At 40.3% G+C, this 25,994-nt stretch overlaps 2 protein-coding genes across 8 annotated transcripts in view; one reads left to right on the top strand and one right to left on the bottom strand.

Annotated features, from left to right (window-relative positions):
* Positions 1 to 1,470: 1,470 nt before the first annotated feature.
* On the top strand, positions 1,471 to 11,994 carry asb12b (ankyrin repeat and SOCS box-containing 12b). Its single transcript, XM_041797146.1, has 4 exons — positions 1,471 to 1,616; positions 1,919 to 2,242; positions 5,984 to 6,512; positions 6,600 to 11,994. The coding sequence occupies exons 2-4, from the start codon at positions 1,958 to 1,960 to the stop codon at positions 6,743 to 6,745; spliced, it is 960 nt and encodes a 319-aa protein (XP_041653080.1). The 5' UTR covers positions 1,471 to 1,616; positions 1,919 to 1,957; the 3' UTR covers positions 6,746 to 11,994.
* A 136-nt stretch (positions 11,995 to 12,130) lies between these two features.
* Positions 12,131 to 25,994, bottom strand: part of LOC121516072 (rho guanine nucleotide exchange factor 9) — a 76,913-nt gene continuing 63,049 nt past the window's right edge. For 6 of the 7 annotated variants that reach the window (XM_041797138.1, XM_041797139.1, XM_041797142.1 and 3 more), the window contains 3 exons: positions 20,058 to 20,301; positions 16,533 to 16,601; positions 12,131 to 13,513 (listed from right to left, as the gene is read on the bottom strand). In XM_041797138.1, the coding sequence (XP_041653072.1) occupies positions 13,338 to 13,513; positions 16,533 to 16,601; positions 20,058 to 20,301 (489 nt within the window). In that variant the 3' untranslated portion in view covers positions 12,131 to 13,337. Of the gene's footprint in view, positions 13,514 to 16,509; positions 16,602 to 20,057; positions 20,302 to 25,994 lie in introns of all 7 variants that reach the window. The other variant, XM_041797141.1, reaches the window with a different exon arrangement.

Genomic DNA, 25,994 nt, shown 5'->3' with positions numbered 1-25,994 from the left:
CTTCCACAGTCAGTGATAATAATAATAATAATAATAATAATAATAATAATAATAGTAATAATAATTACAATAATAATATACATTTTATAGAGCGCTTTTCAAGAACTCAAAGACACTGTACAAAAATAATAAAATGCATTGCAAAGAAGTCAAGAACAGGACAGTGACACGATCAAGCAAACAGACAAACATGCAGACAAAGTGACGAGACAACAACAACAGAGTCAAACAATAAAAGCCATTTTAAAGAGGTGAGTTTTGAGCAGTGATTTGAATGTAGATGAGTCCCTACAGTGATGGTTCGAGGCGCCATGTCATCTGCTGCTGTTGGTCCACTGTGTTTTATCAAGTCCTGAGTCGACACTGTCAGCCGTCTACCAGGAGATTTTAGAGACCTACATACTTCCATCTGCTGAAAACCTTTATGAAGACACTGATGTCCTTCAAGAGAATTTCTGGGGAAATGTCAAGAGGAAGATGAGAGACCCCAGACTCAAAAATACGGACAAGCTGAAGGCTGCTATCAGAGCTTCATGACACCCCAGCAGTGTCACAGACTGATTGGCTCCATGCCACATTGCATAGATGCTGTAGTTTGTGCAAAAGGAGCTTGACTGATTGGAAAAATGAGCATCATTCTCCAGGTCAACATTTCTGTATTATAAATCAATTTTTGGACTGATGATTTGCGATATTCTAATATTTTAAGATAATGGATTTTGATTTTTGTGACCTATAAACTATATCGTCAAGATTTAAACAAAAAAAAGTATTGAAATTTTTGTTTTTGTATGAAATGAATCTCGAGTATATGGGAGTTCTTGAATTGAATCTTTTTTCATAATATTCTTTTTAGATGCACCTGTAGATCTTGGTCCCTGCAGTGTTCTTTCTTGTCTGTGTTCTGAAATAAATATTTTCCTCATGTATTTGTACAATGCCAAGAATCTGGTCTCTTGTGCCATCTGCTGAGAGAATGTGGTGTGTCACAGCCTGCCTTCTAAACATGGGACAGTAGAAAGACATTGGTGGGCTTGGCGGAGGAACAGCTGACTGGCTGCTCCTCTGAAGCCTCTGACAGTCACACAGCTGACACTAAAATGGCAGCTTTGGTGTGAACCACAGACAAACAGGGTCAGAAAAGGAGAGAAATAGCAAACCAACAGGCCATCTCTTTGTTTATTTAGCTCTGTAGCCGGGGCTGGAGTGCTGTGGTTAACATGCCATGCTGCAGGAAGACACAGAAATCTCCCTTTCATGTTTGTTTTGATTCCTGACACAGGGACAGAGTCACCAATCAGCGCATGAGTGTCACACTTGTATCACCTTTCTAATTATAAACCTGGGCCTGGACTCTCCAAGAATGGAAGTTTAGCCAGGCCCATCTGTGGCCTAAAATTAGCCCTGCTACCCCTCAGAAAGGAGCTCTTGCCCCCTGTGTCTGCTAACACACACAGTCACCTACTTACACACACAAAAACCATACTACACTTTTGTCCACCATGGAAGCATCCCACACTCCATGAAGGATCTTTAGTTTCTTCACGTAAAAGCTAAGGAACTTTTGAAATTGTTCCTGCATCTCTGGATAAAACCTTGGCAAGTGAGAAGAGGAGGTAAGTTTCTTGATGCTGTTAGTCACAGATGGGTGTTTTTTACTAGACAGTGATTCTACTGAGAAACAAATGCACAATTATATCTCTGAAGCCATGAGTTATATGTTTATCTGCTCTAAAGGATGTATTATTTGATTTGTTTACAGTCATGATAACTGCATACTTCAATAGTTATGGGAAATATTGTTTATAGATTATTTTTATTTAAAAACTACTTCAAAATTGTCCTAAAAAGCTAAGAATATGTCAGCAGTGGATTAGCTACATTATCTTCTTTCTCTGCCTCTTTTTGGCCATTCCAGATGAAATTGCTGTGACTTGCAGCAGCCTGGGGTAACATTATGGTTCTGGGCCAAGCTGTCAACATGAGTTTGATGGACATTTCAAAGATCTTCTCCCTGCTGCAGCCCAAGGAGGAGGACGAGGACAACGAACAGTGCCAGGCTTTGAACAACGCCGTGAGCAGTGACGACGTGGCTCTGCTCTCTGAGCTGCTATCTCAGGAGACTTACAGGAGATCTATCAATGCACGAAGCGGGTGGGGGGTCCCAGTAACCCCCCTGCGCACCGCTGCAGCTCTTGGACACCTAAGGTGCTTGGAGTTGTTGTTGGAGCACGGCGCAGAGGTGAGATACAGACATTTCAGAGAAAGATTGTAAGGTGGATCTTTACAGTAGGTGTAGGGGGTCGTTAGGTGCTCTGTGGCTGCTGGTGGGTGCCTCAAGTGCCCTTTTCCATAACTGCATAACATGCTGTTAGCCATTAAACACTTCAGTTAAAAGCCAAAACAGCCTGCTACATTATTCATTAATGTTTTGGTGTCATCAACCAAAATGAGCTAATATTTCAAAGAAGGGTACCATGGAGATACTACTTTGGTGGGGAAAAGTACACATAAATTAGCAGAGGAATAAGGGGCAAGAAAGTTTTATGGGCTGATGAGACCAAAATGGCCATCAGACAAGACGCCATGTTGGGCAGACACCAAACACTGCACATCACCACAAACACACCATCCCCACTGTGAAGCATGGTGGTGGAAACATCATGCTGTGGGGATGCTTCTTGGCAGCAGGCTTTTAAAGTTAGAGGGTAAAATGAGGGCAGCAAAAGAGAGGCAAATCATAGTTCAGGCTGCAAGAGAACTACTGCATGGGAGATTTATTTTCTAGTAAGACAATGATCTTTAGCATACAGTGAGAGCTACACAGAAATGGTTAACACCAACAAGGTGAATGTTCTGGAGTGGCCGAGTCAAAGCCCAGACCTCAATCCATTAGAGAATTCATGGCTGGACTTGAAATGGGCTGTTCACGATGGTGGATGATGGATTTAACTGAACTCCAGGGGATGTTCAGCGTCCTGGAAATTTTTTGGTGTCCATCCCCTGACTTATACTTTTCAATAACCTTTTTGCTGGAGTGTTCTTTTGTTTTCATGGTGCAATGGTAGCCAGGAAAACAAGTGACTTGCCCTCTTAGACCCAGGCCTCTTTTACTACAATCACTTGAGACACATTCACTGCTCTTAGGTGATCCCCATTTCACTAATTGTGAGACTACTAGCACCAGTTGGCTGGACCTCTGTTGAATTAGGTCAGTCAATCCAAAGGGGGTGAATATTTATGCAGTCACTTATTTTACCTTTCATTTTTTTAATTGACATTACTTTGTTGAAATCTGCACTCACTTTGACATTGAAGAGTTGTTTTTTGTCAGAAAACTCAAATTCCACCTAATTCCTAGCTCTATCTTGTTTGCATAAGGAGGATCAGATTTTTATTTAAAGGTAAATTAATTCAGGGTTTTACCAGCAAGTTAAAAATTAAGTTACACTTTATAATAACAAATACTAAAAAACACATGAACGAAAGGAAGCCCACTGTATTTATTTGCTTGTCAGTCTAGATTAGAAAGCCCTATTTATCTATGTGACACATGCTATCTCTATGAGGCTCTCTGGTTCTGCTTTGCTCTTTTATGGCCTTATGACAACATTAAGATCCATTTTCAAATGCACTCCATTTCCTTTTTATTGCTGATTTGTTTACTTGCTTGAAATCTAGGGCAATGAAAAATGATCAGATGTCAATCCTTCCTCTCTTGGCCATTTTTACTGACTTGCCTGGTCGACAAACAGAGAGACACACACACAAACAGGCATGCACACATCGTATGCAGGTTATTTACGCTAATAGTTGAGTTTAGTTTATTCAGTAGTTTATAAAAGCACAGTCAGACAGAGACTGAAGAGAAGAGAAGCAGTCCCAAAAAAAGAATAAGATATTTTTCATAACTGTAATGTCTTTATGTTTAAAAATCCAGAAAAGCAATAAAACCTACTTAAACCTACTTACTTATTGTCAAATTATGAAAATGTTTCATTACTACAGCAATTTTCATGTTTCACATATTAATTTAAAGACTGAGGGGGTATCCACCAGCTATCAAGCAGTTAAAAAGTGATTATACTGATTTTTTTATCATCAAATACAAAGTGCTATATAGATATACAGTCATGGGCCAGGGCAACCCACAGAACTGGCTTGGACCCTGAAAAACCCAGAGAAAGCCCCCCACCCCAGTCGTTATTTACTGATGATGTCAATGCTACAGTTGCTTCATTTTGAAAGTGACTGTTGTGTTAAACTATTACTTGATACCAATGTTGGAATTCTGTATTTTTTGCCACTTTTTAACCCTTTTTCAACAAATACTGACTTTTTTTGCTATTTCTTTTGCCACTTTGAACCCATTTTTGGTGTTGGTCACCCCTTTTTTTACCAACTTTTTTGCATCTTTTGACACATTTTTGCCAGTCTGTGTCTATTTTGGCCACTGTTTAGCCACTTTTAAACAAATGTTTTGCTATTTGTCAGGCTTTTTGGACATCTTTCTACAGGTTTTTTGCATCTTTTGATACATTTTGCCCCTTAACATCAATTTTGGCCACTGTTTAGCCACTTGTAACCATTTTTTTTGCTGTTTGCCATCATTTTTCCCATTTTTTTGCATCTTTTAGCACATTTTTGCCACTCTACATCAATGTTGGCCACTGTTTAGCCACTTGTAACCATTTTTTTTGCTGTTTGCCATCCTTTTTCCCACTTTTTTGCATCTTTTAGCACATTTTTGCCACTCTGTTTAGCCACTTTTTACCTATTTTTGCTGTATTTTAGCCCTTTTGGCCACTCTACGTGCATTTTTGCCATTGTTTTGCAACAAAACACCAACTTTCGCTACCTTTGGGCACTTTGAACCCATTTTTGCTTTTTCTTTCCCATGTTTGGCCCTTCTATATCTGCCGCTTTTTGGTCATCCTATATTATCCCTGTAGTCGCTGTTTTTTTCCTTTTGTTTTTCTTTCACAGGAAGATGTTTCCCTCAGCATTCTGACCTGAAACTCTCACATACAATTTGGATTAAAGTTGCGGCAAGGCCAATCGCAAGAAGAGCAAAAATGGTTCCTCCACCACAAGCGCTTTCAGCGTAGCACTTTGCTCTTGTTTTAATAAAGAAATGTGGTCGAGGTCTGATTAACTGCAGCTTTTCTATAGCTACATCCAAGCTAATCGCTACAGTACAAGCCCTCCTTCCCCTGTAACAAACTCATGGTGAAGAATTCAGAAGAAGAGCAAAAACACCTTTTCAGTCATTAAACGCTTTTAATGCTGTACTTTGCTCTTGATTATATAAAGTAATGTGGTCCAGATCTGATCGAACTGCTGCTATACTAAAGCTACATCTGAGCTAACAGCTACGCTGGACGGAAGCCAATGCTAGCCGCACACAGTACAACTAAACCCCGCCCACAGATACTGCCTTGCTCCCCTCAACTGATGCTGGTTGGTCCAAACCATGTTCGGTTCACCACAAACATTATGGCTTGGAGCTTTTCAAGATTGATTTGCCTGATGACAGAGATGAAGTCTAGCTAATCCATCAGCTTTGAAATGCTAGCAACTAGAAAGCTTAAAACTAGTCTACTAGTAGAAAGAGGAGACATTTTTGGCTTACCAGTACTAGTGAGACTTTTTGCTCTAGTAAGGCCAAGTTGCATACTGCTGAAAAAATTTAAGTTCTTGTAAAGATACAAATATATACACTCAAACTACTTCCATAGCTGGCTACAGGAGCACCAGAAGTCATGGCATGTGAAATGCAAATTTTAAACAAGAAATAAACCTGTTTACAGCCTGGTTGATGCCTTTAGGGCATAAATTGTACAGGTGATATTCACTGTATTCAGTGCTGATTTTTTTAGTAAAATATAAATCCTTCTTGTGTGAGACAGCTTCCCTGAATGAGCCAACACACAGTGAGTCAGGAATGTGTTTTACAGCAGTTTTCTGTTTTGTCTAAATCCAGATTGACAGCCTGGACGTGAAGGCCCAGACTCCTCTGTTCACAGCTGTCAGCGGGAAACATTTAGACTGTGTGGTCGCCCTGCTGAAGGCCGGGGCCGACCCTAACGGCAGCCAGTACAACAACTGCTCTCCGGTGCTGACTGCGGCTCGTGAGGGAGACCTGGACGTTCTCCGAGAGCTGCTGCGCTTTGGAGCTGAGGTGGATGTCAGACCCAAAGTCCCGGAGTGGGCCTCCAATGCTACAGCTTGTAGGGGGCCCCTTTACATCTCAGCTGTTTATGGACACCTGGGCTGCTTTAAACTGCTCCTGCTGCATGGGTCCAACCCCAACTACAACTGCACCGATGAGAAGATGCTGGCCAGGATTAAGCAGCCAAAGACGGTTCTGGAAGTGTGTCTGCGGTACGGCTGCGGGGTGGAGTACATCCAGCTTCTCATAGACTTTGGCGCAGACGTGTATCTGCCCACACTGATCATTGACAAGACTACAAAGCAGAACGAAGCTCTGGTTCTGCTGCTCAAAGAGAGAGGTGAGACACTTGTTTTAGCTGGTTTAATTTGCATTACACTGTCTAAAAATACTCATGTTTATTCACTGTTGTCTGTTTCTGCTGCAGTTTGTCCCAAAACACTGATGTCGCAGACTCGACTGACAATACGAAGACACATCCCCCTCACCAACAAGGAGCCTGCAATTGACAGTCTGGATATTCCTCTTATCCTTAGGAACTACCTGAAACATGACACCTCTGAACTGGTGTGATGCTAAACTTAGCATCAGAACACATGGCCAGTCTTTTTTTTAAAGTCTCTTTTTACCTCATCACTCTACACTAAGAGAAGGACAAGAAAACAGATAATTATCCAACCAATCCCAATGTGTGACTCTTTCCCCTGGCTGCTGTAAATTCCTGTTTTTATGATTCATACATGATGATTTGAATTTGTGATTTGTACATGTATTTATACTCACTGATCATTTCATAGGTAAACCAGTTCAGCTGCATCTAGACCACAACTGACACAAAGACTCTGACTGCATGTCACAAAAGAAGCTTCCTCGGTTAAACTGGAGGGTTTGAATAAAGCAGCCCGCTTTGAGACAAACTCCCCTCTCTGCCTCAGAAACAAGAGCTTTGTGTTGCACAATTTTAACTCAGTAAACAGCCATCAAAATCTCTCCAGAATATGAGAAATGTACAAAAATACTCTTTAATGTCAAAGTGAAAACAGATTGCTGCTCAGTAATGTCACTTAAATAAAAATATGTTGTACAGAATAAGTGACTCAATAAATAGTCACCCCCTTTGGCTGCAATCACAGCACTTTCCAAGCCCAGCCACAAAGTCTCTACTAGACTGAGGTCTAGGCTTTGACTCGGCCGCTCCAGGACGTTCACGTTGTTGTCTTTAAACCATTTCTGCGTAGCTTCTGCTGTATGCTTCAGGTCATTGTCTTGCATGAATATAAATCCTCTCAATCCATAGTTCTCTTGCAGGCAGACCAGGACTTTTCTTTACAAGCCTTAAGGCCGACTGCCAAGAAGCATCCCCACAGCATGGTGCTGCCATCCCAGTGCTGTTTATGGTGTAGTGTCTTGTCTGATGGCCAAGAAGCACTATTTTGGTCTCATCAGACTGAAGAACTTTCTCCCACTTGGCCATAGAGTCTCCAGCATGCCTTTTGGCCAACTCTAGTCCAGATTTAAAGGGTTGTTTTCATCATGCCACAAAGCTTTGACTGGTGAAGAACCACGGTGACAGTTGTTGTATGCAGAGTCTCTCCCATCTCGGCTACTGAAGCTTGTAACTCCTTCAGAGTAGCCATTGGTGTCTTGGTGGCCTCTCTCATTGGTCTCCTTCTTGCACGGTCGCTGTTTGTGAGGTTTACACGTCATATTCCTTCCATTTCTTGATGATGGATTTAACCGAACTCCAGAGGATGTTCAGTGCCTTGGACACTTTTTGTATCCTTCCCCTGACTGATATTTTTCCATAACCTTTTCTCTTAGTTGCATGGAGTGTTCTTTTGTCTTCATGGTGTAATGGTAGCCAGGAATACTGACAAACCTGTGACTGGACTTTCTGGACACAGGTTGCTTTATACTACAATCACATGAAATATATTCACTGCACTCATGTGATCCAAATTTCACTATTTGTGAGACTGTTTGTAGGAATCATTTCACTTTGACAATAAAGAGATTTTTCTTTATCATTGTCATTTAGTTTTACTTCAGCAGATCATCTTGACCTTGTCCACACACCTAAATGTATTGTTTGCTGCCTTGTGATTTGCTGATTAGATATTTGTTAATGAGTAGTTGAAACGGCATGCCTAGTAAAAGCATTAGTCTGCGTATTTAATAGACTAGAGGTTCCAACAGACCCTAAAAGCTCATTGAAGTTGTTTTACTCAGATGATTATATTAGACGGGCTCCATGTTAGAGAAAATCTGTCATGTCCTTGGGAAGTGTAACGCCAGGGTTGGCCACTAGAGACCACAGTAATACTGCTTATAACTCATGCCAAATGGAGACTTCTCATTAGGACTTTTGAACATCTGTTGATGCTTCTTGCATCACCTTCAGCTGTTTTTTCACAGGCAACATTACACAATCAAACATATTCACACATCTGGAGATCTGCTATGTGCCAGGATGTCTATGATTTTGCAGAAGAACAGGCTGTGGATTTAAAAACATAAGGAAGCAGAGAGGAGCCTACACATTAGCGTGCCCATATGGGAGAATATATCTGCAGAAGTCTCATTACTTATTGATTACAGTCTTAGTATTTGCAAGCAAAGATTTGCCATCCTAAGTTTGTTGAAAATCTTAACATAAATATCTTGTTTTCGTGCTCCCTTAAATCCTCCCCCTGTTGTATATCCTGTGTCAGCTGTCAGGAATAGGACCTACAAACAGGAAATGATGTCACACGACAGGAAACCCAACACAATGCTCTCAGTCACACATTGACGCCTCGGCCCGCAGTTTGGTAGAGGTTTTATTTTCAACAAAAGTACAGCTATATCAGATATGGATTTATTTTTACAGCAAAGTACAACATATTCCCAGTGCTTCTGATTACATCAAAACATATAATGTACATACAATTGACATCTCCACTCTCCCATTCACAGTTTCTGGATTGAATAGGCATTATTTTTCAGGTTGTTCATTTCTACAACAAATAATCAAACTCAAAAGGCCAGCGAGAAAAAAAATGACAAATGTTTGCATATGGTGACAAAGAATATGGATATTGTGAGTAAATTCTTCTGTGATAGGCAAAAATCCAGACCTTAAACTAGATGGTAATTTACAATGAGTTCCAAAAATTGGGATGAGTCTTCTGTTAACCTTGTTGTCTTTGAACACCACATCAGTATATGGCTCACTGAAGACTCGGTTGTACCCTGACTTCTCTGAAACAACACAGGACTGCATAACCAACCGCAAGGAGTTCCTACTGAAGATGCTGCTATGCTAAATGTGAGTGAGCGCGCTCGGCAGCTCATGTACACCCTGTTCTCAGAGGAATTACGTAAATCTGAGCAACCTCTGATGCATCTGAGTGACGCTCTGCTAACTTGGCTGTCTTGGTTTTATGACTGGAAAGAGAAAAAGCTGTCCTCTCAGCTCAGGACAAGGTCAGAAAGGTAATTATATAAGAAAATAAATGCAATATATACACCTTTTTTTTCAACAATGTGGCCAAACTGAAACTATAATACTGCATTCAATAAATACAAGTGAGAAATTAATTTCTACTGTCAAGTCATTGTACTTCAAAGATTAAGTAGAAAAAAGAGCATGATGTGAATTAAAATGAAGTACTGTGTGTGCGTCTTCAGGATTATGTTTATTTTTAGCTCCTCCCGAGAGTATCTGCATTTATTCAGCTCTTCTGCTTGACTACAAATCTATACACGAACACTCATGATCAGTGCCTATATGGTTCACCATTGTCGTAGAAAATTTATACCCGTTTAGCCTCAGCGGTTGATGATTTTTTTTCCAAAGTAGCAGTTTTGACCGTAACAGCAAAAGTTGGAGTCAAACAAAAAAGTAATATAACACTTTAAAATTCCCATTTCATGTGGGAAAAAGAGAGCATCAGTGCCTTTCATTTCACCTATCAACAGTTCAGTCTTTGATTCAGCATGAGGGAAGACTTCCCACCCCCCCAGACTTGACAATAAATAAAATCAGAACCTGTGATGGAAAGTGAGCAGGAGACAGGTGGACGGAGAAAAGAACTCCCTTTAGTGAGATGGCATGGGTTCACAAATGAATGGTTCCTTGTTGTGTAAAAAAAAAAAAAAAAAAATCCCCATTGGAAGTCAAATGAAATTAAACAATCTGTTAAGAGTTGTCTTAAGTCTCATGCAAAATATTGGATGCCACAAGCATGCATTTACCTGGTACTGAGGTCTACCGCACGCTAGAACTGGAACAACATTCGTCTCCAACGCAAAATACCAATATCCAAATATATGATCTGTCCTTTTTACAGTATTTACAGTGTGTAGCTGATAAAGGTAAAATAGATGATTCTTCTTTTGATTCATAACTCACCGTTTATAATATACTCTGAAATGTGAACCTAACTTTCCTAATGAAGGTCTGTTTTCTACTATATACTCAAATTAAACTTTCAGGATGTTAAATAGTTAAAGAAGTCTCTTAAATTAGAAGTAACACCTTTTGTGCTATAAAATTACTGCTATGTAAATGTGATAGAATACAATAATAATCATAATAAGGTGTTTTTAAGTGTTTCAGCCAGACAGCACAGTATCTACTCATATGGAAAAGGCCTGACCCCCGAGTTTCTGTCAGAGTGGGTCTCATGCACTGGGGAACGAGGAATTCCCAGTGTGTACGAGAGAAAGAAAGAGAGAGAGATGTGAGTCCCACACTTAAGGGGAAAATACATGACTAATTCAAATCTGCCTGTGAAACTGAATAGATAATCACTAGTGGAATGCTGGAAGGCACTGTTAGATAGCATCTCTCTTCTCCGCAGCAGAACGGGCCAGCAAGTGCGTATGATTATGCTTGTGTGCCTGCATGCTTGTATGGGTGCACTGGTGGTGGCGTGGGGATGGGTGGGGGTGAGGGTGAAGGTGTGGGGGTGGGTGTAGCACGGGACCTGAGGTTATCTTGGCTTGGGAACCATTTCTTTTTGCTGTGCCAAACCAGAGAGTTATCTTCCAAAACAATCTCACAGGGAGCCGTCTCTACAGACACCAGCAGCCAACTCACCCATTTCTCAACTTTCTTTACTGAAACAAAACATAAATTACACAACATACAAAGCAAGTCTAAGGTCTTTTTTCCAATAGGTTATAAGGCCTATAAGAAGGCAAACAAATGACATAGAACAATATATAACTCTTTCATATCACATTGTAGTGAATAGTGAAGATATATAATGATATATCACATTGCACAATTGTCATACTGTATATGCACTGTCCATCAGGTGATATAATTCAACACAAAATGTATTGGTCTGTATCTGAGGTCAAAATATGATCACAAACCATAAATAGACGTGTCACTTACATTCCAACTGTAGAATTAAAAACACCTTCATGATGTGATTTAGTGTCTCCTCAGATCTTCCGTTTCCTAACCCTTCTCTCGTAGTAGCACGACATCTTGCTCGCGGCAGCTTTGGGGACAGTGTTGATTAAACAAATCAATCTGAACAGGCCTATGTCCTCTGCAAATTATTTAACAGTGCCGAGCTAACCGCCAGAACATTGGATCAGATCTGGAAAACAACGTGACGGGGAGGAGTGCCAAGATTTGAAGCTGCAGTCTTCAGAGAGGCATGAATCTGTCAGAGGACACCTGCATGCTACAGATTAAATTCACCTTTCTGCCTCCCTGTGGTATTGGCTCACACTTCTGCAGTGTTCTCTCTTTCTTTCACTTCTGGCTCACACCCAGCTGATATGCCTGTCCTGTTCATTTATAATATCTGCCTTTTTGTCCGACCATTTCCCCTTGTGCTGGTTACGCTTCTTTCAGATTTCTCACCGGTGGCATTGCATGTTTGGCTCTCTGCAAATCAAGTGCAAGAAGAGTACACCTCAGACTAAATATGTGCTGTGCTTTTTACAATGTGAGCAATACAAACAAGTCAACTGCTTTTTTACAGCTGACGTGAGAAAGAGATTATTTTACACCTTGGCCAATTCATCAGCTTCACTTTTAGCTCTTTCTGGAGGTAGGCTGTGCTCTTTCCAAACACCCAGTGAGCTGCCAGCACAGTGCTACAGGGGTGGTCTCTGGGGAGAGTGGGGAAGGGCTCTAACACAAGGCAGGTGGACCGTAGCCTGCCTATCTCCTGCTCTCAGCTGTTTCATCTGAGCGGCAACTCTGCGTGAACTCAACCCGATAGCCCCCGCCCCCGGTGTGATTGGTTATGAATACCCTGTCAAAAGTGGTTGGTGAGAGGATGTAAATATTCTACTGATGTTCCAACTATTGATTTGTTCCCTGACCCGTCGTATCATGGCCAATGGCAGGTTTCCAGAAGAATGAAGCTCTTCCTCTGAGAGCCACTGACTCACAGAGGCTGAGCAGGTGGGTAGAGAGATAGGAAGGACAAGAGAGGGATGTGGAGAGAGAGGGAGACTCTGTGAGCGTCACACTCGGTGAAGAGAGGGCTACTATACGCAAACAGCTAGAGAGAAGTGTGAAGCGTTGAGAGAGTGAGATCCAGATGCAGACATCAGTGAAGCGGAGATTGCCTGAGCAGTCTGTGATCGGTGGCAGAATGGATCTAACTCAGAGAAGATGCTGACAGTTGAGCTTTGCAGGTCCTTCAGACGCCGCAGCCGGTAGCTGAGGCCCCGTCATTATTTGATCTCACATTCAGAAGAATGCAGCGAGCAATCTCACATAGCAGCACAGCAAGATCCCAGCTTTTGGAAAACAATCATACTACTAGAATGCCCTGGCTGGACCCCGTGGTTCTTTCCAGATGATGGTTTAAAAATGAAATAATATAACAATCTCTATGACTCCAGGACATTCAGATGGTGTGAATATGCAGAAACCAAGGGAAAGAGTTCATGACAGTCGACTCAACTGAAGAAGCATGATAACTTAGAACGTTACTAACATATATGAATTGTAAAGTTTTATTTTTTCGCAATTTCTCAAGTCTTCAGTCCTCTTGCTGCTTTCAATCACACTCTGTATTAACATTGGTCCTTTGAAGTCTCTTGTGTAGGTGTGTTTTCCATATTTTTCTTCATCAAGGGACATGATCATCCAGTGTTTAGTGCTTCTAAGAAAAATAGCTGGTCCTTCAGAAGAGTCTGTGAATCTCTATTTCTTAAATGGAGCTAATCTACTAAAATTCTGCCAGAAAGGAGCCTGGCCTCTTTTGGATTGATTGAATTCAAAAACCTCTCCTTGTGCCATGTCCTCCGTTACCTCATACTGCCCCGCACTGAGGGGGTCCTGGGGGGGCGGGTATGAGGGGGGCGTGCACCTGTTTACACCTGGGAAGGCAGGTGCAAAAAGAGCAAGAAGGGGGTGTGGGGAAGGGGACGGGGCAAGGAGGTGTTTCGGGGCGCAAAGCGAAAGAGAAAAAGAAAGGAGGTGGATAGCAAACAGGAAATATAATCAGTAATGGATCAGATACAGACACAACAACACAACATCGAGTCATGCTTCCAAAGAAAACAGGCACACAGACATACAAATGAGCCTGCACTGTAAACATTCCTGCATATTAAACCTGAGATATGATACAGTATGATCATATGATGACGGCTGAATTGGAAGAAAAGTGAAATTCAGCTCTAGCAATGACACAAGGGAGACTTCAGGTGCTATTCAATCAAACTCTGTGGCAGGCAAACAAGAGAACCAACGGATTATATCTGATACGATGATGATTCAGGCATTTGGACAAGGGACATTGTTCTTCCGTGTTTGTAGACAGCACATTTGTTTGAATAGCACCCTTGACACTTGAGAACACAAGAGTGGCAAAAATAGAGCCAACAAAAAGCTGTTAATATGCATTTAAACTACAGTCTACAATGTCATTAAGCTACAGTCTACAAGCATCACAACTAAGCTAGTGCAATTAAAAAATCAGATACAATCATATTTGGAGATGAGATATTCAAAAGTTGCCATGGCATCTTAGAAAAGAATGCAAAAGATGAGAAACAGTGTCTTTTGTTACGGGTATTTTGCCAGACACTGTTTTTGCAGTTAGAAGGGTTCGATCTATTTGTGTTAGTGGGGCCTGTTTATCTTGGACAGTCAAGATAATACTTGTAAACAGATTGGACAGTGACTGCATGCTCCAATGTTAATCACAACACCTCCCAATGCTGCTTAGCAGTTGCCATGGCATCTTGTTGTGCTAGCTCTAAGGAGAACTCTAATGTATATACCTTTATCATTTTCAAACCATGTCCATACAACATGGCCCTCTTTCTCAAGATGAAATCTATAAATGAATCTGAAATTCAAGAGAGTACTTCACCTTGTGCCAGCCATGTACACATACAGCACTTAGAAACACACAACATATACTTCTGACAGACATCTACAGGGAACCTAACGTCAGAGAAAACATTCCAGCAGTGGTTAATTAATACTTTAATGGATGGTCATGCTTATAGTGAAACTGGCAAATAGCAAGAACATCAGTAATGGTAAATGTACAAACAACTAGCCTCGCACTAAAACGACTAAATCTTAAAGGGGGATCCCAGCAGTTTGGACATGTGGGCCCTCTGACTGATGCTTAGTCAGGAAGAAGCAACTTCAGTCATTTATTTGACATACAGGGCGTTCAAAAAGTATTCAGACTCCTTTACTTTCTTCATTTTTGTTTTGTTGCAACCTGATGCTCCTGTCTTAAAAAAATCATCTTTATTCTCATTAATCTACACTCAGTACTCCATCCATCATGACAAAGTCAAACAGAATTTCAAAATGTTTTGCAAATGATCAAAAATAAGACATCACATTGACATAAGTATAGACCCTTGCACAAACATTTTAGTTCAGGTTCCTCCCATTTCTCTCAGTTGTTGTTGACTTGTTTCTATGCCTTGATTGGGGTCAACCTGAGGTAAATTACATTGATTGGACAGGATTCGGAAAGGCACACACCTCTCTATAGAAGGCTTCATAGCTGACATTTCATATCAGAGCAAAAACCACATCATAAGTTAAAGGGACTGCCTGCAGAGCTCAGCCATGATTGTTGCACAGATCTGGGGAAGCTACAAAAAAATTCTGTAGCACTGAAGGTTCCCAGTGGCCGTCAAACCCGATGGTCACTCTGACTGAGCTACAGAGATCCTGTATGGAGATGGGACAAAGTTCCAGAAGGACGATTATCACTGCAGCCCTCCACTGATCTGGGGTTATGGTAGAGTGGTTAGACAGGAGTCTCTCCATAGCCCAAAATACACAAAAGCCTGCTTGGAATTCACAAAACTCCATGTGAAAGCAAAATGGGCTTCCATGTGTCTTGCACTGGTCAGAGGCTTCCATCTAGCCACTCTGCTATAAACACATATCAGTGGAAGGCTGCAGTGACGTTGGTCCTTCTTAAACTTGGTCCAATTCCCACAAGGATCTCTGGAGCTCAGTCTGAGTGACCATCAGGTTCTTAGTCAACTCTCTTTCTGAGGCCATTCTCCCTCGGTAGCTCAGTTTGGCTGGGCAACCAGCTCTTTGAAAAGTCCTGGTTGTGCAAAACTTTTTTAACTAAAGAATTATGGAGACCACTGTGCTATAGGGAACTATCAGTACAGTAGAACTTTTTCTGTAGCCTTCCCCAGATCTGTGCCTTGCAACACTCCTGTTTCTGAGCTCTGCAGGCAGGTTCTTTGAATACTTTCTGAATGCACTGCTATTTTCTGTCACAGAGTTAGTTAGTCATTGGCTGTTGAAGTTATTTTGGCAAATTTAACTCATGCTATAACATCACAAAATTTAAGGAAGGCTCTTTGTTTCTTTACATGTGAATAAAAGCATGAGTGGTCTGTGTATATTTCAAAACTGGACAAAAAAGGCAGTAATGAGAACCAACAACCATGCTAACTCAGGTAAAAAAAAAAGTAAACAGGTGTGTGAGGTAATACATTTTTCCAAGACAAGCGTGACACAGGACCCACATGTTAACAATACTGGTACCTCCCTTTAAACTTAATACTTCATGCAAACAGCCCTCTGTCTTTTCATTGATGCTTATCAGCTGCCTTAGAACTCATATCAAGTCAACCTCATGTGCGGACTAACAGACATTTAACTTAAAAGTGAAAATAGTGAAAGTAATATAGCGTGACAACATGACTTTTCTAGCTTATTGAGTACACAGATATCCTAGGTTCATTAGTAAACAAAGAAGCGTGTTTAAAAAAAAAAGGTGTAGAAAGTTAAAGAAAAAGAGAGCAAGTTAAAGGAAGAGTAAACAGCGATGAGAAGACAGAGCACACCAGCGAAAAAAGAAAAGGAGAATCACCTGATATCTTCTTGTTGCCTCACCTTTCTGTTTGGTCACCTTTCTCACTGTCATGGCCGCCTGTCGCTTCTGGTACTCAGAGATCTCAAAACCTAAACGACAAACATGATTAAAAGATTAACAGAAGTTCTGCACATGTTGAGTTGTTCTTACAGTAATACCAGTGTGGGAGGGGAAGCGTGATACTGCTGAAAACGATCTGCCAACAGGCTAGTAAAATCATCGACCTGATACCATTATCAATCACTTCCCAAAAATAGATACACAGCAATACAAAAGGGCTGCCATTAGTAGTTTCTTTCATAGCAAGAGGTAAGTTATCATGTCACAACTGACTCTTTGTTGGCTCTCTGATTGGTCTGCTGACCCATGAATCATAAACTGTTTCTGGGCTACATCCTCTTTAGACAAACTTTCACTCAGTAAAAGAAGTTTATCTTTTCAGGGAACTGCTGTGAAACTGTGACCTCAATTTCTTATTTCAGCATGGTTAAAAAAGGTGTGTTTGATGGAGCAAGTCAAATTATCCACAACGTAATCCAGGACTATTTTTCAATCCCAATCCTCAATTTTCAAAGCACAGGTTACTTATGAAAAATGCTTTATTGGATTTTACTTCATTGATGAACACACAAGTAGTTCAACCCAAAACCACAAAGAATACTTTAACATTCTTTAAAGAAAGAGCAAAGACTTTCATACTGACTATATTTGGTATATCTGGTAATTCTAAATAGCTGTGATGTTAACTTAAAGCAAACTTACATCCATAGCATGGATTTATTTCACATTCATCTTGGGGGCTCGCATAGAGAGCGTTTGGGAAGGGCAGGACTTATAAAAAAGTTCTCAGAAGGTTATTGGACAAATGTTCTGTCACATGACAGGCCAAGCAGAGTGACAAGACAAAATAAAGTTGTTTGCATGTGTAGCTCCATGTGAGCTGGACTGGTTGCTGTATCAATGAGCAGTGAAGCATGATGTGGATAGAATTTATGCTGAGGCCAATTGGGAGAAGAGCGAAAAGTTCTACTCTGCAAAGAGGAGCTTACAGCGTGGCTCTTTGCTCTTGTTTAAATTAAGAAATATGATTGAGGTCTAACTGAACTGACACTATACTAAAGCTACATGCAAGCTAATCGCACCATCAGCTGCCATTGTATAAACAGACCCACACTACAACCCCCACAGGTAACGACTGCAAACATATACCCAAGTCTCTGTCCAAAAACTGTCCACACAGCCAAAGAGGAGTGGATATCCTCTTGAACTTGGCAGCTTACTGTTAGCGACTGCCGCTACCGCTAGCTGAGGATGTACAGAGAGTAAACAGTCAATGTGTGGGTGGGAGGAATTTCAAAAATAAAAGCGTAGCTGAAATGTGACAATGTAGATCATAGGTTACTAATCTTGGGTCCGGGACCCCCTAGGGTGGGTCTGAGGCTTCGTCTGCTCTACGATTGTCAAAATTTGGTTGGCATTTATTAACTAAGAACATGACAAAACTCAAATAGTTCATACACATTTTTTTGGGTATGATAAACATGTGTAGGCTTATTTTGTTACGGTTTAGTCCACAAAAGAATTAAAACTTGTGTACATTTTTGACCGCAAGCTATCACATTTTTTTTTTTTTTCGTGGGGGTCTTGACCTTCCTCAGATACAAGCAGGGGGGACTTCAGATAAAAATGGTTGAGAACCACTAGTTTAGATCAATGTTTTGATCTGCTTTTGGCTAACCAATCAATGTATCTATTTGTATCAATGGATCGTTATACCCCTAGTAACCAAGGAGGGCTTTACAAATGATTAGTACAGTTACGACTATCAGCCGTTTCAAAACCTAGTGGAGCAGCCAAGTATTTGCATTTTCTGAGATGAAAGGTGGTAAGAAAGAGGAACACTGCAACCATGAGGACCCTTACATCAAGACACCTCAGTCTTAAACTCTGAGCTACAAAGACCTCTTCTGTCCCTCATCTCAGCTGATCAGTCCATGCTGATAATCACAGACTGTGGCTACCTGTGCTTGTAGAGCTGCAATTTTTTTATGCACTCGCTTTTTGTTGTTTTGAGTTTCTTTGAATTCAGGGAATGTCAAGTATGAGGGAGTGGATGATGCTGATCGTTGCATGACTCAAGTTTCTGTTTCAGTTAACTTTAAAACAGCAGAGGAGGAGAGAAAATTAAACTCAAGGTTCTTTTTAGTGCAGTGGAGGCCATCCTGTGGACCACATGAACTGTGCGAGTTTAAGTGTGTTTGATTTTGAAACTGTATTGCTGCCAATCTTGGCCAGGTCTCCCTTGAAAAAGAGATCTTTGATCTCAATGGGACTAACCTGGTTAAATAAAGGTTAATCAAAAAAAAAAAAAATAATAAACAGTTACAAAATACTTTAAGTGCTGTGTGAGTGGAGACTGTACCAGCAGATAATGTTGACAAAAATGATCATTACCATCACGCATTTAAATACCTTAATAACTAAAATTTCAAGCCAAGTTAATGAAGCACATAAAGCACACAATAAAGCAGTGTTATGTTAAAAATGGCACAGAAAAAGAAAAGCTGAGCTACAACTAAAATTAGCTTTTACTCAGTGCTCAGCTTGTTTTATGGGTTAGGATTTAGTGCACTGGGTCAGGTATAAAACAGTGAGAGCAATAACATTAAATCTATAAAGGGCTAGTTTACATGTGCATCATGTTAATATATGATGGTATATATACATTTTCAGGGATGCACAAGATTATTAGCATTGTATCAGAATAAACAAATGAAAATTCCTGTCAGTGTTTACAGCTAACATATCTGCTGTACATATCAGCAGTAGGTCATGTTCATTTCAAGGCACAATACTCCTCAAAATTATCACAGAAAATTTGAAGATTAAAGGGATGGACTATGTAAAGTTTGTTGAGTTTAGGCAGAATCTTTCACATATTAGTACTAGTAGTGTTCTCCGTAGCAGCATAAGCATCAGCAAAAATAAGAATGTAATTATCTGCCTGTCGCATATTTGAAAAAACTTAACACCGAAGTATTTTTACCATAACATTTACTTTTTGGCCTAAGGAAATCTAAACCTTGGTAAGGGAAAAGGGGAGGAAAAATGTATCAAACATCTCCACACACACTGTAAAGCATTTAGCAAAGGATTTATGTGACTTAGAAAACCTAAGCCCCCCACGGCCCAAAGAAATAATGAAGACAGCAACATCGCTGTCAAAAATTAACATAAACTCTGATTATTTTTAGTGAAAGAATCCTAACAGATTAGACTTTCACACACCTTTTCTGAACAAAAGACTTAATTTAAAGTAGCCATTGAGAGCTACTACATTTTTGGTTATATGTTTAAATATAATTTTGACGATCTCAGTTTAGACAAAGCCTTGTCCCTGCCCAAGGTCTTCATGAGGGACTCAATGTTTTGTACTGAAAAAGTCTCATTGTAGAGTGCTACAGCCAGCAGAATATGTTATTGAAGCTCCATTGGCCATTGTGAATGAAACCATAGCGTTCCAAACAGGGAGGTGCGTAACTAACCGATTTTCTCATCCTCCTGCACCATCTTCCTCTCCTCATGGAAGGCCCTGAGCCAGCGAATCTTCTCCTCTGGCTTCTTGGCCAGGAAGATGTGGATCTCCTCGCTGTCTTTGTTGCACAGTTTGAATGCATTTTTCACACTGACGTTGAAGTCATCGTCACGCCCGTCTATGGCATCCCGCACCTCGTAGCGGTCCATGTCGATGCGTCCCTTATAGTACAGGATGTCCCGGCGTATCAGGTCCTGATAAAGAGCAGAGATGATGTCTGTTAATGTTTGTATGTGTGTGAGCTGAACCATAGAGGTGTCAACAAGCATCCCTCTCCTGTTATCCTGAGAGTCTGTCTTATGCAACCCTTTCCATCTGCTGCCCAAACATACAAACACCTTCCACACACATTGCAGAATGCAATATTTCACAGCAAAGCTACTTGGCACTTGCTATCACAAAATATCTATAGTAATACTTACACAAATGGAAGTATATTAACTAGGTTTTCTGTTCATTAGTATAATCAAATGTAAAATCCAAACAGCGACACAATAAGCCCTGTAATTAGAAATTTATCAGATTTTATGAGATGTGTCACATATGTTTAATTATTCTCTAAGCATCTGTAGTGTTTACATGACTTTAGTTAACATACTGAGGTGCTGCCTGTACTGTGAATAGAGATGTGCTGTAGATGCCACAATCATGTTACATGTTACAATGGCATTTAGCAGATGGTTTTGTCCAAAGCGACATACATCTGAGAGTAAGCACAACACCAGCAAAGATCTAGACAGGAGGAAACAACATCACGAAGTGCAACAAAGTGCTTTAGTCCCATCAGACATCGAAAACATTATCTTCCCCAATAAATACTGACCACAGTACCAAGTGCTGGTCACTTACAAAGAGCTGGGCACAAAACCCCCAGAAGCAGAGTGGGACAGTGTGAGCCAACCGTATTTGGAAGACTCATTCTACCACTGAGGACAGCAGCGGAGAAGAATCTAGCTAAGTGTTCTGTAAAGAGCTGGGTCTTTAGCTTACTCTTGACAGTAGAAAGGGACTCTATGGATCGAATGGACTTGGCTAGTTCTTTCCACCATTGTAGGACAACAGAGAAGATGAGTTGAGCTAGTGACTGAAAACCCTGATATAATGGAAGTACCAGGCACCTTCCACTAGTGAGCAACAGGTCCTGTAGACTGGGCCTGTGTTTAAAAAATTGATACGACAATATATTGTCATGTGCATTCTGCAGAAATGCATGTCAAAACATACACTATATTGCCAAAAGTATTCATTCACCCATCCAAATAATTGAAACCAGGTGTTCCAATCACTTCCATGGCCACGGGTGTATAAAATCAAGCACCAAGGCATGCAGACTGTTTCTACAAACATTTGTGAAAGAATGGGTCACTCGCAGGAGCTCAGTGAACTCCAGCATGGTACTGTGATAGGATGCCTCCTATGCAACAAGTCCAGTTGTGAAATTTCCTTGTTCCCAAATATTCTACAGGCAACTGTCAGTGGTATTATAACAAAGTAGAAGTGATTGGGAACGGCAGCAACTCAGCCATGAAGATGTAGGCCACGTAAAATGATGGAGCGGGGTCAGCGGATACTGAGGCGCATAGAGCGCAGAGGTTGCCAACTTTCTGCAGAGTCAATACAGACCTCCAAACTTCATGTGGCCTTCAGATTAGCTCAAGAACAGTGCGTAGAGAGCTTCATGGAATGGGTTTCTATGGCTGAGCAGCTGCATCCAAGCAATACATCACCAAGTGCAATGCAAAGTGTCGGCTGCAGCGGTGTAAAGCACAGCGCCACTGAACTCTAGAGCAGTGGAGATGCCTTCTCTGGAGTGACGAATCGAGCTTCTCTATCTGGCAGTCTGATGGACGAGTCTGGGTTTGGCGGTTGCCAGGAGAACGGTACATGCCTGACTGCATTAAGCCAAGTGTAAAATTTGGTAGAGGGAGGATTATGGTGTGGGGTTGTTTTTCAGGAGCTGGGCTCGGCCCCTTAATTCCAGTGAAAGGAACTCTGAATGCTTCAGCATACCAAGAGATTTTGGACAATTTCATGCTCCCAACTTTGTGGGAACAGTTTGGGGATAGTCCCTTCCTGTTCCAACATGACTGTCCACCAGTGCACAAAGCAAGGTCCATAAAGACATGGATGAGAGAGTTTGGTGTGGATGAACATGACTAGCCTGCACAGAGTCCTGACCTCAATCCGATAGAACAGCTTTGGGATGAATAAGAGCGGAGACTGAGAGCCAGGCCTTCTCGTCCAACATCAGTGTGTGACCTCACAAATGCACTTCTAGAAGAATGGTCAAAAATACCCATAAACACACTCCTAAACATTGTGGAAAGCCTTCCCAGAAGAGTTGAAGCTGTCCTAGCTGCAAAGGGTGGACCGATGTCATATGAAACCCTATGGATTAAGAATGGGATGTCACTTAAGTTCATATGCGAGTCAAGGCAGGTGAGCAAATACTTTTGGCAATACAGTGTATTTCACATAATCGATGGGACCATAAAAGCTGTGATGGCAGTTTTTACATATTCGGTTTACAAATAAGCCTGCAGATGTAGTAGTAGTAGTTGTGGGATAACACTGACTGTAGTTTTATCTGCTGCCTGTAAGACTAAAAGCAAAGATACTGGACTATTTCTGGTTTCTTCAAAAACCCTAAATTCAGGAGTTGGGTGTGAGTCATGCAAGCAGTCCAAAAACAAGGTAAAAATACCGCAACAACACCAGTCTTCATTGACACACAACAAAATGCCAATTAGCAGTTAGCAACAACAGCTAGGCTCACTGGGCTAATCTGTGTCAGCCTGATCAACAGTGAACCATGCTGTTAAGTCAAAATTCCCTAAACTTATCAACAGGATCAGGAGCAGGACTTCATGCTCTATTTGTACATACATGGAAGGAAGCATGACCCAAAGTAGGCATTAGCCTATGCTAAGTCTGCCAAAAAACCTGAGACACTTCAGGAACAAGTCAAATGCCTGAGCTCACATCATATACTTCCCCCAGAATAGGGTCCAACAATTTGGAAAAATTATCTTATAATAACATTTCTTTTCCAATATTGCCATTACAAATTAATTTTTAATTACTTTTGAAGTTCCTCAATCATAAATCACTCTATACTATAACAACAAAATATTAGATAAATTATAAATAATTGTTGTTTCAGTTTCTATGATAGAATAAGATTAGATGATGTATGAAATCAATTTTAGTTAGTTTTTACTGACTTCAATCACAGTTGTACACTGACCAAATTGTTTGCCTTGTGAGCAATTATCACAACTATTAGGGCTGATTAACATTATCTGTGTTTTTTTCCTCATAATGCAAATTCAATGTGATTTTCTGTGTTGAAGGAATGTTCAATTAAATATTCTAATTTTTAAAAATAAAAAACATACAAAAATAAGAAACAGGATTTCTTTCAAACTTTTCCAGAAAAAAAAAATGTTTCTTTCTTCAGTGTTTGGATGATGTGTAGAGCATAACATCACTGCTACAGAAATGATTAAAATTACAGGTCTAAGAAATATTGCACCTCCTGCGATATGAAAATTACAGCAGGCCATATTGCCCTTTAATCTAGATTTAAGAAAATTGCCCAGCCTTAATCCTGGATTAGAATAAGAAGCTAATAACCACAGACTATCAATTTAGAAATCTGCCAGACAATTCTGAACTGTTTTAGCTCTGTGCTCCTACAGCATCAGTAACAATGGATGCTTTAGATTTATGATTATGCCACTGTTTTTCCAGGATAGTTTCTGGTAAATATTTGGATTAAGCTCACAAATCCAACTTTTTACTCAACACAAATAAATGTCACTTTTGTTTATAGTTTTCCTCTGTATATTTACATTATTAAAACCAGATAATAAAATCCTACATGAGCAATAAGCTGCATTCTCTTGAACACATTTTTTAAAGCTTTTTGAGTCAAAAAGAATTTGGAGCTTGTTAGTGCACAGCAGAAGAAAGTAGATGCTGAAATAAGCACCTCTGTGTAACAAACAGGTAATGTGCTGTGAATCAAAACAACAATTCAGGATGAATCGTGACCCCCAGAATCAGAATTGTATCATGAGATACTGAATGATTCAAAACCCAAGATATAACTGTTTACAGTGGAGCTTTAGGAAGTTGCTTGATACTTCTTTTTCTTTTCTGCAGTTTAATTTTACCTGTAAAAGTGGCATGTAAGACTTGCTTTGTGTCTGCTATCACTCTATGATACACTCTGTCACAACTCCATATATTAGAGACCTTCAGTTGTTCACTTCATAGCTAGCTGGGAATAAACATTTTTGGACACACATTACACTCAGTTCACATCATCATGTCAGAAATGTACTTGGGTAATTTTCACATCTAAATACAAAGCTTTGCATTGTGTTTATGCTATGCTTTTAGCTTGAGAGAAAATATTATGGGGAGATGAGAAGTGCAGCCATGACTTTACTGGGTTCAAGGGGATGGAGTGTGGCATTGTGGGGGTTGATTGGGCCATTGAACTTGAAACCAATTGAAGAGAACAATCATGGCCCATCACAAATAATCCAGAAGAAAAGAACATGCAACAGCTTCCTTGTGTGGCAGTTCTTCAGGTAAAATTGCTGTGCTAATTGCGCCAACTTTAGAGTTTGATTTGTGCCTGCTTATAGCTCCTCTTTTGCAAAGAATCCACTAGAATCCACAAAGAATTTGCACTAATGAGATGCAGGTGCTAAAATGTCATGAAATTTCCAGCCTAGTGCACTTAGCGTGTGTTTTGCCACAGGCCAAGTGGCACATCAGAGGCTGTACGTTAAGATCACAACACAACAACAACAGACTGAGACAGAAAGAAAAAAGAAAAATATATTTTTCATGCTGAGAACTCATTTGTGTAGAGACATGAGGTACACCTGTCGGCACTTATTAGACGATAATGTGCGATTTAGAGACTGGAAGAAAGAAAAAGAAAAAATACAGTGCACACACATCTGTACCTGTGCTGTTAATACTAAATCACATAAAACACATTATCAGACAAGCTAGTAGGTCTGGAAATCAGTCATTGGTCAGTCAGGGGTTGGTACAATTATATTCTGCAGGCTGCTTAACTTCCTGCTGCATAAATCACTATAGTTACAATTAATTAACTGAATGTTTAGGATTTTTTTTACCATGAGAATTAACAGCAGCTCAGCCTGCAACAGACAACAAATTTTCACACCGCAAGTTTACGCAGACATGATCTATAATTATAATGCACAGAGCAGTAAAGAGCCATTTATTTGATGCCAAGGAAAAGGAGGACAATGATGCGCAGATATTATTGTTTATTTGAGACAGCTTCAGTCTGTTTTAGACACTACAGTGTTCTTTACACTCTTTTACAGGTAAATTAATTTTTTTTTAGGACCTATGTTATGCTAATTTTTAACCAATTACGTGAAGACAATTCCTACATCATCCATATCCTCTTCCTTTCAAAAGAATAATCTGATAAAATAATTCGAACACTAGAGAAACTATACTTCTGTCTGACAGCAGGATTAAATATCTTGGACTGTTTTTATGCTGGAAACCAAAACATCTGAATGTGCAGAATGCTGTGTGTGCACACGGACAAAAAGCTCTAGTAAACGGACAACTAATTACATCACAAACAGATAACTTCCTCTACATAAACAGTGAGGAGGAGAGCCTGGCTGTAAACTTTTTCTGAGCTGATTTATTTAAAGACAGTCTAATAATAATGCATGCTGCTCCAACGTTTGATTGCTTACTGTAAAATATAAAATGACATTTCAAACTCATCACTGCTTCTGAAATACTTTACTTTCAGTTGGAGTGTTTTTTTCCAAACAAGAATTTATTTCTTTCCAATAGGAGATGAGAGACTTAC

Source organism: Cheilinus undulatus, linkage group 10, assembly GCF_018320785.1.
Source record: "Cheilinus undulatus linkage group 10, ASM1832078v1, whole genome shotgun sequence".
Taxonomy (NCBI): Eukaryota; Metazoa; Chordata; class Actinopteri; order Labriformes; family Labridae; genus Cheilinus; species Cheilinus undulatus.
This window is presented reverse-complemented; position numbering and strand designations above follow the sequence as displayed.

Excerpts from the sequence above, each read along its gene's own strand:
- asb12b (XM_041797146.1), top strand. The coding sequence starts at position 1,958 with ATGGTTCTGGGCCAAGCTGTCAACATGAGTTTGATGGACATTTCAAAG. Across the intron at positions 2,243-5,983 it reads TGTTGGAGCACGGCGCAGAG|ATTGACAGCCTGGACGTGAA; the intron begins GTGAGATACAGA and ends GTCTAAATCCAG. Across the intron at positions 6,513-6,599 it reads TCTGCTGCTCAAAGAGAGAG|TTTGTCCCAAAACACTGATG; the intron begins GTGAGACACTTG and ends TTTCTGCTGCAG.